This window comes from Enoplosus armatus, chromosome 19 (assembly GCF_043641665.1).
Source record: "Enoplosus armatus isolate fEnoArm2 chromosome 19, fEnoArm2.hap1, whole genome shotgun sequence".
NCBI lineage: Eukaryota > Metazoa > Chordata > Actinopteri > Centrarchiformes > Enoplosidae > Enoplosus > Enoplosus armatus.
In genome coordinates this window covers 13,591,984-13,602,538 of record NC_092198.1, presented here as the reverse complement: position 1 = coordinate 13,602,538, position 10,555 = coordinate 13,591,984, and the positions used below count along the sequence as shown (strand labels likewise).

The window sequence follows — 10,555 nt, the reverse complement described above, 5'->3', positions numbered from 1 at the left end:
GATGTTCAACCTTTCCATGGTTATAAGCACCTGTCGGACTTCTCATCCAGGTTGGCTTAAAAGTTGACAAGTCAGTCATTTTAGACTGTGTGATATGGTCGAAAGCTCCACTTCAACGTTGTTTTGTCAAATGCTGTTTCCAAGTTCAGGAATGAGACCTGTCAACCTCAACAAAATAAGCAGTGTTAAAGTCAAGTGTCCTCCCTTGATGTCTTCCCTTCAAAAATAAATACATTTGTAGGCAGGTTTGTTAGCCATAGCGCACGTACAGCATCCGACCTGTGTGATGGTGCACACATGTTCATGTGTGTACTGGTGAAGCATGACATGTTTGTAAAAGTACTTTGTAGTCTAGTGACATGTTTTGGTTTTATTGTGTACATGAAATAGTGTTTGAAAAAGGTGACATTAAGTGAAATATACTGTAATCGTATATAATAAAACCTAATAAAAAGCTATTTAGGTGAAAACCTTTAAAGGAACAACCTTGAGATACTAGTGCGGGTGGAGCCCCATCTAACTGCATTTCTTACATTTTTGTGAATTACCCCACCAGAGATAAATCCACGTCAGGGTGGACATGATCTCAGTAAGCTAAACACTGCTGCCGTTAAGTCCGGCTGGTCCTAGATTTAAAACAATTATCAATTTCTTACAATGTGCTGTTTTTATTACATGTGCATAGTTGGGGTTTTTTGTGCATAATGTACATTCACGATGACAGATATGAAAGATGAGAATGGAAGAAGCAAACTGAGATAATAACATGGTTAGCATGCAAAGGCATTATTTGATCTGACTTGTATTATTTTCATTCTGAAATCACTTTTGTCCCCTACTTTTCTCTCCCTCCTGCCCTGCAGTAACCCCTTTCCCTCTGGTCCCAGTCACCTGACCTTCCACGCTCACCTGCTCACCTGTTTCCACTTTCAGATGAATCCATAATGAAATTAATTATTAGTTGCAGCCTTATGTAAAATAGATGGAAATGAGCTCCACCTCAAGAAACTACAACAGTGAAATGCTGCTCAGTAATAATCAAATGAGATGATATATAATAGTATATCAGTCACATTTTTCTGCATTACTTAGTAGCACTTTAGTGCAATTTCCTGATTTTACTTATATACTTTTACGTAAGGAATGTTGTCAAAGCATGACTTTCACTTGTGTGTAGTATTAGTACTTTTACTTAACAGGTCTGAATACTTCCTCCTCCACTGTCTCTATCTAATGTCCAAATTATACCCGAACATGAAGTTTATTGTTATGGGATTCTGGCCCAGTTGATGGAAGAGTTTGGCTTATTCACTGGGACGTGACAGCAGCTGCAGTAGAGGTTGTTCACATGACGTTATGCTGAGCTGGCTTTCAGCTCGGGGCAGACATGCTAATTCTCACTTGTTTGTGGCCGTCAGCGCTGTGAGGGGTCTTTGTACCTAGCACTGGTCAGATGAGTGTCAGTCAAACAGTCTGCTGCTCAGTATGCTGGGGGGTGGGTTACTCCTGCACAAATGCCCAAGAGGAATTTGGTTGGTGTGATGACCACAGGAGCTGGAAAATTGTTCCGAAACCAGGGGGACAAACACCTACAGAATAGTGAGGCAGGACTGTCAGTCCAACACAGGCAAACACATCCAAGGGAGCAGACAGAAAATCCAAAGTCCAAAAAGCAAGGTCCAAAACAGGCAGAAACAGGGAACCAAGACATGAAAGACACAGCAACATAACATAAAACGAACTGGCAACGAACAAAGGACGTGGACCGGTACTAGTAGTGAGTGGCTGATGAGGGAAGTGAGAACAGGTGAGCAAGTGAATGTTGAAGTATGGTGGAAAAGTTTGGGAGGCAGGTCTGGGGAGTTTGAGGAAAAAACATGGCCTGGAGAAGAGAGCATGGGGCTGGAGACGGGCTGAGGGGAACTGAGGAGGAGATTGCGACAGAAAAGTTTGTAAGTGGTGACTCTTCCATTGAGCATACACGTTTGGTTAAAGGTGACAAAATATGGAAATGAGCATGTATGTGTTACATGGGCTAAACATGAGATAGATGCCACAGAGTGCATTATGTGTGACAACATAAATACATTACAGAATACATAGTGTGTTATGGAGTTAAGAACTACAATGTCAGAGGGCACAAAACTTCGGCTAAAACGTGTCTTTTTCTATCTCAGTGTCACTGTATCTGCGGCCAGATGAGAGTAGAGTGAAAAGTGGGCTGGGGGGGTGTCCAGGGTCATAATCAAATATATATATATATATATATATATTTTGCCAAAAAGTCACTCACAAAGAAATGTACATTACATCATCCTACATATGACGTTACTTATGTTTGGGGTCAAGTAGACCCTGGAGAGAAACTGTTATGGAACTTAATAACATCCAGAGAGACGTATTTGGGATTTAGGAGGAGTGGTGCATGTTGCATCTGTTGCATTTAACAGCTGTGGCCTCTGACACCCCACACATAAATAATGGGTGTATACTGTAGCCTAGATACTGCCTTTACTTTCCACTACTGATATGCACCATACATGAATGCAAATACGCAAGATACTAACGCCGTAATAGGACCAAACACTGTATTTGTGCACATCATATTGAAGTTATCTATCCTTTTATACAACTTGAGGTCACAGTGATGTGTGTGAAAACATTTCATGTGACAGAACTCTACATATTAAGACAAATGCTGCCTCAATATTTGCCTCGTTCAACATTTATCATTCAGTGCAGCAAACGAGTCGCGTGTCTTCTCCACCTGGATCTGCAAAGGGTGCTCTCTAAAACCTCTCCAGATTGATGAGATGATTATACTTGTATGCATGGCAGTTGGTTAAATGGCAGAGCCTTTATTAGGCAGTGATTCACACCGTGCACAGCCTTGTCTGGGGGTTGCATTGTTATTAAGCAAGCAACATCAACAGGGATAGGAATTACACTCCTAAGTGCCATTGGAATGCATCATCTCTATTTATTTTTAACCTTTATTTATCCATCGCAGAGGTGGCTTAGCAAGCATGCTCTTTTTGTTTTAGCATTCGTATCCAGTAATGACTCAAACTCACAAGCAGGGGCCGACCAGAACAAACACCACCTGCAGAGGAGGGCCATGTGGAGGTTAAGTGCATTAAATCTACAGAGGCTGAAGGAGACGAGAGAATTACTGCCACTTCAGACTGTCCACATTCAGCTCTTAAATTGTATTAAATCTTATTACTACATGCTCTAAAACATTACATTTTACTAATTATATGTTCATATGATTTTACAGGATTGTGCAAAGCGTCGTCTGCTTCTCCTACTGCTGACAATTATGCCTGTTATTTATTTACAATTACTGTATATTGGGAGTGTTTTGAGTACATTTCAAAAAGTAGTAGCCGACAACAACCGAAGCATTTGGCTGCATTCTGTTTATTCTGTTGATTTATTTAATCGTGACACATTATCTGCAATTTAATTAATTTTTCTTAATGTGGAATTACAGCTGAACCTTTTACACCATTTCAGTTTAAAAATGCAGATGATATTCTGAAAATCTAGATATCATAATGCAAGTAAAAACGTCTGTATAGAGGTCGTATTTAGTGCTAACAATGTGGCATCAAAACTGTGAACATAAAGTTTAAACCTATCCACACACACTTTTAACCTGTTATGTTCATGTCAGAACGTAATAAAATGCCAGAGACAACTTTCAATTTTCTATAATGCATAACAACAACACTGATCCTGCCAACCTTCCATGAACGTGAGGGTAGCTTAATAGATCCCGCAGTGAGGAACTATCCTGAAGTGTAAGAAAAGGAGCAGGGCCATTTAAAACTGCGTGATGGGTCATTGAGGTTATATATATGCCTGCTTGGGCAACATAACACCACCTCAAGACAAAGAGCTGACCAAGGAGTAATAGTTCCCCCCAGAACTCCCTTTAAAAAAGTACTTAAAGTGTGTAATATATTATTTGGCATAGGAGAACGTTCATTTATGATTCTTTACACTTGATTTTGGATGAGAATAAACATAATGTCTCCGCCTCTCTTTTCATCAGAATTAGTTACCAGTTAGTCTACATTTTACACACAACCCTAACCCTCTCTGGAAAACATCCTCTATTCTCCTCAATGCAACAATGTGTTTTACAAGTTCACGGTGCACTGAAGCTTTGGGAAATGTCTGATTCTGTTTTGTTAAGCAAAAGGGAAAAGACATCAAGTTCAACCTCTATGTGTCCTCTTCCCTGGTGAGGAACGGCTTTAAGTTACAACATATAAACGAAGGAATGTTTCTTTGTAACTTCACCCGACCTAATAAAGAAGATTTGCTGCTCATCTGTTTGTTTTTTGTCACAGACCTGCACTATCAAATCAAAGTTGGACAAGGACAAAGAACAACAAAGCATTTCATAAACATAAATTGTCATTTATTTCATGATCAATATCATGTCATTTTCTAGCACCTTCCAGTATTGCTTGATGTTTTTTATTTGACATTATCATACATTTTTCCTTTTATTTTAATATATGTAACTGGTCTCCTTTTATCAGTACATACACATTATTTTGCATGTCATTTGCTTCCACAGTCGGCACATGCTTATGCACATGCTCACATAAAAAACATACAATGAAAATGTGGCCACACATGAACATATACTGTACATTACCACCCTTACAGATATTTGCACATGCACTTACATACCCATGTGCACATTTACTGTATATATCTTTACATAGTGTTTAAGTGGAAATTTAATTTAGGGCTGTGATGACAGAAGGGATAAGGGATCCACAGCATTAACAGGATAGAGGCAGTTCATTTCAAATAATCACAGCATGACTCATGATTTGTGTTTTCAATATTAAGTAATACATTTTAATAAAAAAAAAAAAGCTTCATTATTTTACATAACTGCGCTGCTGTTGCCATTTTATTGGCAAATACTTACCATATTATGATTTACTGACAAACTTTTCTTCAATTGTATTCAAGTCTTACTCTTTATTTAGTGACTTTGTTCTTTTAAAGTCACAGTGAAGGCAGGATGTATGGACATATTTTGAGGACACTGCAAAATGATATTACGTTTTCAATCTTAAACAACTTGTATTATGAAAGGGAATTGATTGATTAGTGTTTCTTACAGCAGACACATGTTGCCTCCTCCGTCAAACTCCCGTTATTCTGTGTGGTTCGTCCTTCTATATTTTTCCTTGAAAAAAAATCAATACGCCTGTAGCAAACAGAGAGATGAATGTGTATGATATTGGTATTTAGCAAATGAAAGGAAAGTGATTTTCTTTTCAACAGCACAGCCTGTCCTTTTATAAAGCACTCTGTGTGTGTGTGTGTGTGTGTGTGTGTGTGTGTGTGTGTGTGTGTGTGTGTGTGTGTGTGTGTGTTTGTGTGTGTGTGTATATATCCATTCAAGGTAGTAGTCATGACATCCAACCAGTGAGTCAGGTCTTCCTAATGAAGTTTCCACACAGGGAAACACGCACACGGCCGAAAAAACGATCCAATCAGTCAATTGATTTGCACACTTCACACTGGCTCTGCAGCTTTTTTGAAAGGATGTTGCTCTCATTGATTAGGACAGACCTTTGAAGGACTTAGAGCCGGGGATTGACAGGGGTCTAATAATGAGCTGCAGCTGTTTCTATCAGCTCATGATAATGTAAAAATGCGCTCAAAAATGTACCTAAGAGCACTGAAACATCCCCATAATCACCCATTAAGAACGCTTAAGGGCTTCTGAGATTGCAGCCCGACCAGAGGAAGAAGCAGGAGGAGGAGGAAGAGGAGGAAGAGGAGGGCAGCAAGTTAAATAGTTCAGTAATGCTTCACCTGTTGTCCAGTGACGTGAGCTGCACCATTGATTAAAAAGAGCGTGGGTGGTCTGTATATCAATCTTATACACAAACACACAAACACACACTCCTCCCCCATCCAGAAATGAGCTGGAGACCCTTTACCTCAATCACACCCTGAGGCCTTGAGACTATGAGCGCCGTACCTCGTGTCTCTATAAAAAGAGCTTTTCCTCCTCTAAGGAAGCAACAGCAGACCCTCTCCGACTGAGCATTTCATCACAGAGCAGAGAGGAGGCAGAAGAGGAGGAGAGGGATCACAGTTAAGAGTCGCCACTCTGGAAGATCTGTGGACAAACGGAGGGAGAAAAACAAGAAGAGAGGAGAACAAAGCGTTTGGAAAAGGTAAGAAAAACATCCTGAAGTTGTTTGTGATTTCTTGTTGTTTTGGCATGGATCAAAAATGTGTCTGATTGTTGTTACCTTCTTCTTCTTTTTCTGACTGAATGAGCACTATTGCATTGATTAACCACACTCACTGACAGACTGATTTAGGATTTGCTGACATTTTCTGACATGTACAGCTGCATTTGATCTGTAAATTATTATTCAAGTGGATTTATATCTCATAGTCACACCTCAGCTTTTTGAAGAATATGCACAGTTTTGGGTGACATTTGAATTGATTCCCATTAACACATGCCTCTACAAACATGAATCTAACTTACACAGGCTTTAAATAATTATATAACGTCAACACATCAGGTTTCAATCTATTTTGATTGCAGCTCTCAGGCTTCTTTTATCAGAGTGTGTCTGTGGAGAGCAGAGCTCAGCTGAGTGAGTCATACTGTAGGAAGAGTGAAGACGAGTCTCTGCCAGAGTTACAAAGACGATGGCCCACCAAGGAGTCACTCCTCAGAATTATAGAGGCGGGAGGGAGAAACAACAAGATGCAATTTCCAAACAAAGGAAAGAATTTGAACTCATCCCCTGTTGGACATTTAATGCACCAAGACAAAAATGAGAAATAAAAAAAGAGGAATGGGGTTTTCTGAAGGAGCTTTTAACCGAGTGCAGGTGAAGTGCTAAATCTCATAGTTACCCAGCTTGTGCAAAATAAACCCCCTACATATTTTACTCATAAATGAATAGTCTAACATGGGATGAGAGAGAATAGGAGGAGAAGAAGTGATAATTGTAACAGCTGGGTGCAGAAGGAGAGGACTCAAAAGCTCAACTCAACACAGGCAGGGTTTGTAAGTAAAAATAGTCTTTACTTGAGGCAGTCAGACCATGTAAGACAATAAGACAAGACTAACGAAGAGGACGAGATGTTACAATAATAAACACAGCCACAAAGAGACCAGGGTGAGGCGTGTGCCCTTTGGAGATGCGTCACAAGGGAAGTCATTCACTGAAAAGGATTAGTATGTAAGCCTTCCTCATCACTTAAGAAGGAATATATTGTTTTTGAAATGTGTGGGACCTATATGAAGCCTCATACAATATCTGTGTTTCCTTGCATGTATCCGTATGCGCATTGATCACTGTCTTTGAACTAGCAGAAAGGTAATGTTTGCTGCCCACATTTCAAATTAAGTCTCTCTGTTAAAAAAAGAGCAGTGTATAGCATCTGGAAAGTGTATATCAACACACTGTAGGGACTGTATGGAAATGATTGCAGTGGGGAAGATGACTTTTTAAAAGGCCAGACCCTCCCTATGGCCATTAATATTTTCTTCAAACTATTGCCAGTTATTATGGCTGACATTCAGTAAGCAAAGGGGGGAACTGAGATTCTTCAGCCATCAGTAGAACAGGTTGGGTTGTGCTGAATTTGCATAGTATGGAGTAAAGTTATAAACCTTAAGATTTCAGTCCTGGTTGATTTGGCGACTCCTGTGGTCACCGAGCAACTGGTGTATCAACCAATCAAACCCATGTTGTTTTATCAAAGAAGTCATTCAATAATTTCCCTTTTTTTCTCATCATGCCATAGCCAATGAATGGCTATTGCAGAAAAAATGCTGGCCATAAATAGTATCAAAAATTGTGGTTGATCTCATGAAAATGTAAAAAAAAAAAAAAAAATGAAAACAAATCTGATACATTTAACTTTACCACTGTTTTGTTATGTTGGTTACTATTTATTAAAATCCAGGTCTGACGTTTGCTGTCTCTCAAAACCGACATTATGCTTCTAGGAAGTTAATAAAACTAAAAGAAATAAACAAATTGATGGTCCATGGTGCACGGGGAAAGGCATTTTGTGGACGTGGGTATTTTATATATATAATATTAATATAAAGTAAAAAAAATATATAAAACCCTGCCATTGCTCTCCCAAAACAATCAAACCAACCCTTCCTCCCCCTTTTCATACAGTCCCTTAATGTTAAAACTACAAACCTTAATCGAGCCGCTTTTGGGAACTCTTATAGAAGAGACCCTGCCATCACATTTTCCAGCATTTTCATTATGAACCCCTTTCAAATAAGATTAATGTGCTGCTGATTAACAAGACCATCTGTTACAATGAGTGTAATGTTGGCTGCAAAGGGAATGTTGATTAATGGTATTTGAGCTCACAGCTATTATTCAACCATGACACACATAGCTAAAAATCCACCAGCTATCTCAAAGACGGTGTTGAAACAGGACACGTTATATAAGGAAGGGAGGCCTGCCGGGACTGGTTTGTTGTGGTTTGAAGAGAGTTCTGCTGTGGCTTTATTTCAGCTCACAGCCACACTTGTGTTTCTGTCCTCCACACCAGGCTGAAGATGGTGTGTCTATGTTGGCTGTTGGTGGTGGTGATGGCTTATGTGTGCGTCCCCGGGTTTGGCTCGGTGTGCTGGGACAGCTCCATCTGCAGCAACCTGAGCAACAAGGGGATGTTACTGGTAAGTCAAACTGTCCTCTTCTTCATCTACGTTGTTGCCGTCTTTCTATTTCTTCTGTTACCGCCATCAATGGGCAGGTTTATTTCTTCAACAGATTTCTCACAGGGATTTCAAAGTACTTTCAAAAGCAAAACAAAACAAAAAAATAAAATAAAATAAATAAATCTTCTTCAGATTCTCTTCTGAATCTTTCGATGCTCAACTTCTAAGCCAACACGAATGAGAAGTCCTTATGAAAAATCTACATCTACAATTCCAAGACAACAGAGCAAACTGCTCAGGAGGATCGTGTGACATGATCAAAAGCTCCAGAACAGCTACTTTGATTGTTTTGTGACAAACAAAATGTAGATCTTAAAACAGCTCATTGGCATAATGATGATCAGAAACTTTGTTGTTGTTAAAATACAGTCAATTGCACATTTGTTTTAAAAAGTTTGCTGGTGTCTCTGTGATTCCTTCCCACGCAGGACTGTATTCACCTCTGCATGTCTGTGGTCCAGACTGAATTCCCGGAGCTCAGCACATTGGCCCTGAATGTTAATGATGATGACCTCTTACTCAGGATCCTTCGGGCCAACCTGGTCTCAGAAGACAAAATATCAGATCTGAAAGCCAACAGCGAGCGGCGACGCTCCTATTCGATGGAGCATTTCCGCTGGGGCAAACCATCCGGCCGCAAACGCAGGCCTGTAAAAGTGTTTGCCTCTTCTCTGGAGGGAGGGGGCTCTTCTGAGGGCAGTTTCCCCCATCAGGTTCGCAGGCAGCTGAGAAGTAACGAGGATGAAGCAAAGGGGGACCTGAATGGTGATAGTCATCAAAACCAGGCATTTCTGAGGGCGAGGGTCAGCTCTAAATCACATGTCCCTTTGAGCCTGCAGGAGAGAAAAGATGGGACCTATCGGATGAGTCACTTCAGATGGGGGAGCCCACCTCCCTCTAAACGTAACAGCAGCTTTATGAAGTTGAGGGAAGAGAAACCTCAGAGGCAGCTGGCCAAGCTCTTCAGGAACATTATAGACAAGGATGCGCAGAGGATAATGGGCTGAATGGAGGATGGAAAAAAAGGGGGAAGGGTCTGAAAGAGTCTAATAGCCATTGCATGTTAGTACCCACAGGTCTTAATTTTAAATTACATAAACGTGTCACTATCATTAGCATGTTGTTGAATGTCTTTTCTGGGCCAAATGTTTCAACTAAAGATAAGCAACGAGGCAGTGTTCTGTTGAATAAAAACAACCATGTACCCACCGACTGCCTTGACCTTCTTGGTCCAACTTGTTGCCTTCTTAGTGAGTTTGTTTTTTCCTTGTGGAAACGTCATTATTGATCCAAATGTTTTGTAAAAAGGAAGTAAACAGAGGTGGGTGTGAATGAAAGTTATGTACAGTCCACTGAGTGGTGTCTTTTTGTAAATTAATATCGTATTAAAGGTCATTCTGTTTGTGGCAAACAATAATGGTAATTGACTGATTTCTTTTGATAAGCACAGACTTAAAACATGAACTATAAGGATTATTATGACACCAGCCACCTGATGAAGGGCACACGATGCAGCTGAAAGCTCAAGAAAGAGTATAAAATCTATAACTACACAGGCCTATTTGAATTTTACTGGTGACAGAGAAGGCTGATGACTTGTGGTTTATGTAAACGAAACATGATATAAACATCTGTTGGAGATGAGACTTGAAAAACACTTTAGCAGCCTCTAATGTCCAACGCCTTTGTTCAGCATGTTATGTTATAAAGTAGTTGTTGTTGGCGTTCTTTAAAAAATATATTCTCCTACCAATGTTTTTTCAAAATATCGTTGGATCAGAGTTTCTA

The 10,555-nt window shown here is 39.9% G+C and overlaps 1 protein-coding gene across 1 annotated transcript; it reads left to right on the top strand.

The window, feature by feature from the left end:
- Nucleotides 1-6,197: 6,197 nt before the first annotated feature.
- LOC139302171 (pro-opiomelanocortin-like) lies at nt 6,198-10,120 on the top strand. Its single transcript, XM_070925780.1, has 3 exons — nt 6,198-6,224; nt 8,599-8,725; nt 9,196-10,120. The coding sequence occupies exons 2-3, from the start codon at nt 8,606-8,608 to the stop codon at nt 9,772-9,774; spliced, it is 699 nt and encodes a 232-aa protein (XP_070781881.1). The 5' UTR covers nt 6,198-6,224; nt 8,599-8,605; the 3' UTR covers nt 9,775-10,120.
- Nucleotides 10,121-10,555: the final 435 nt, after the last annotated feature.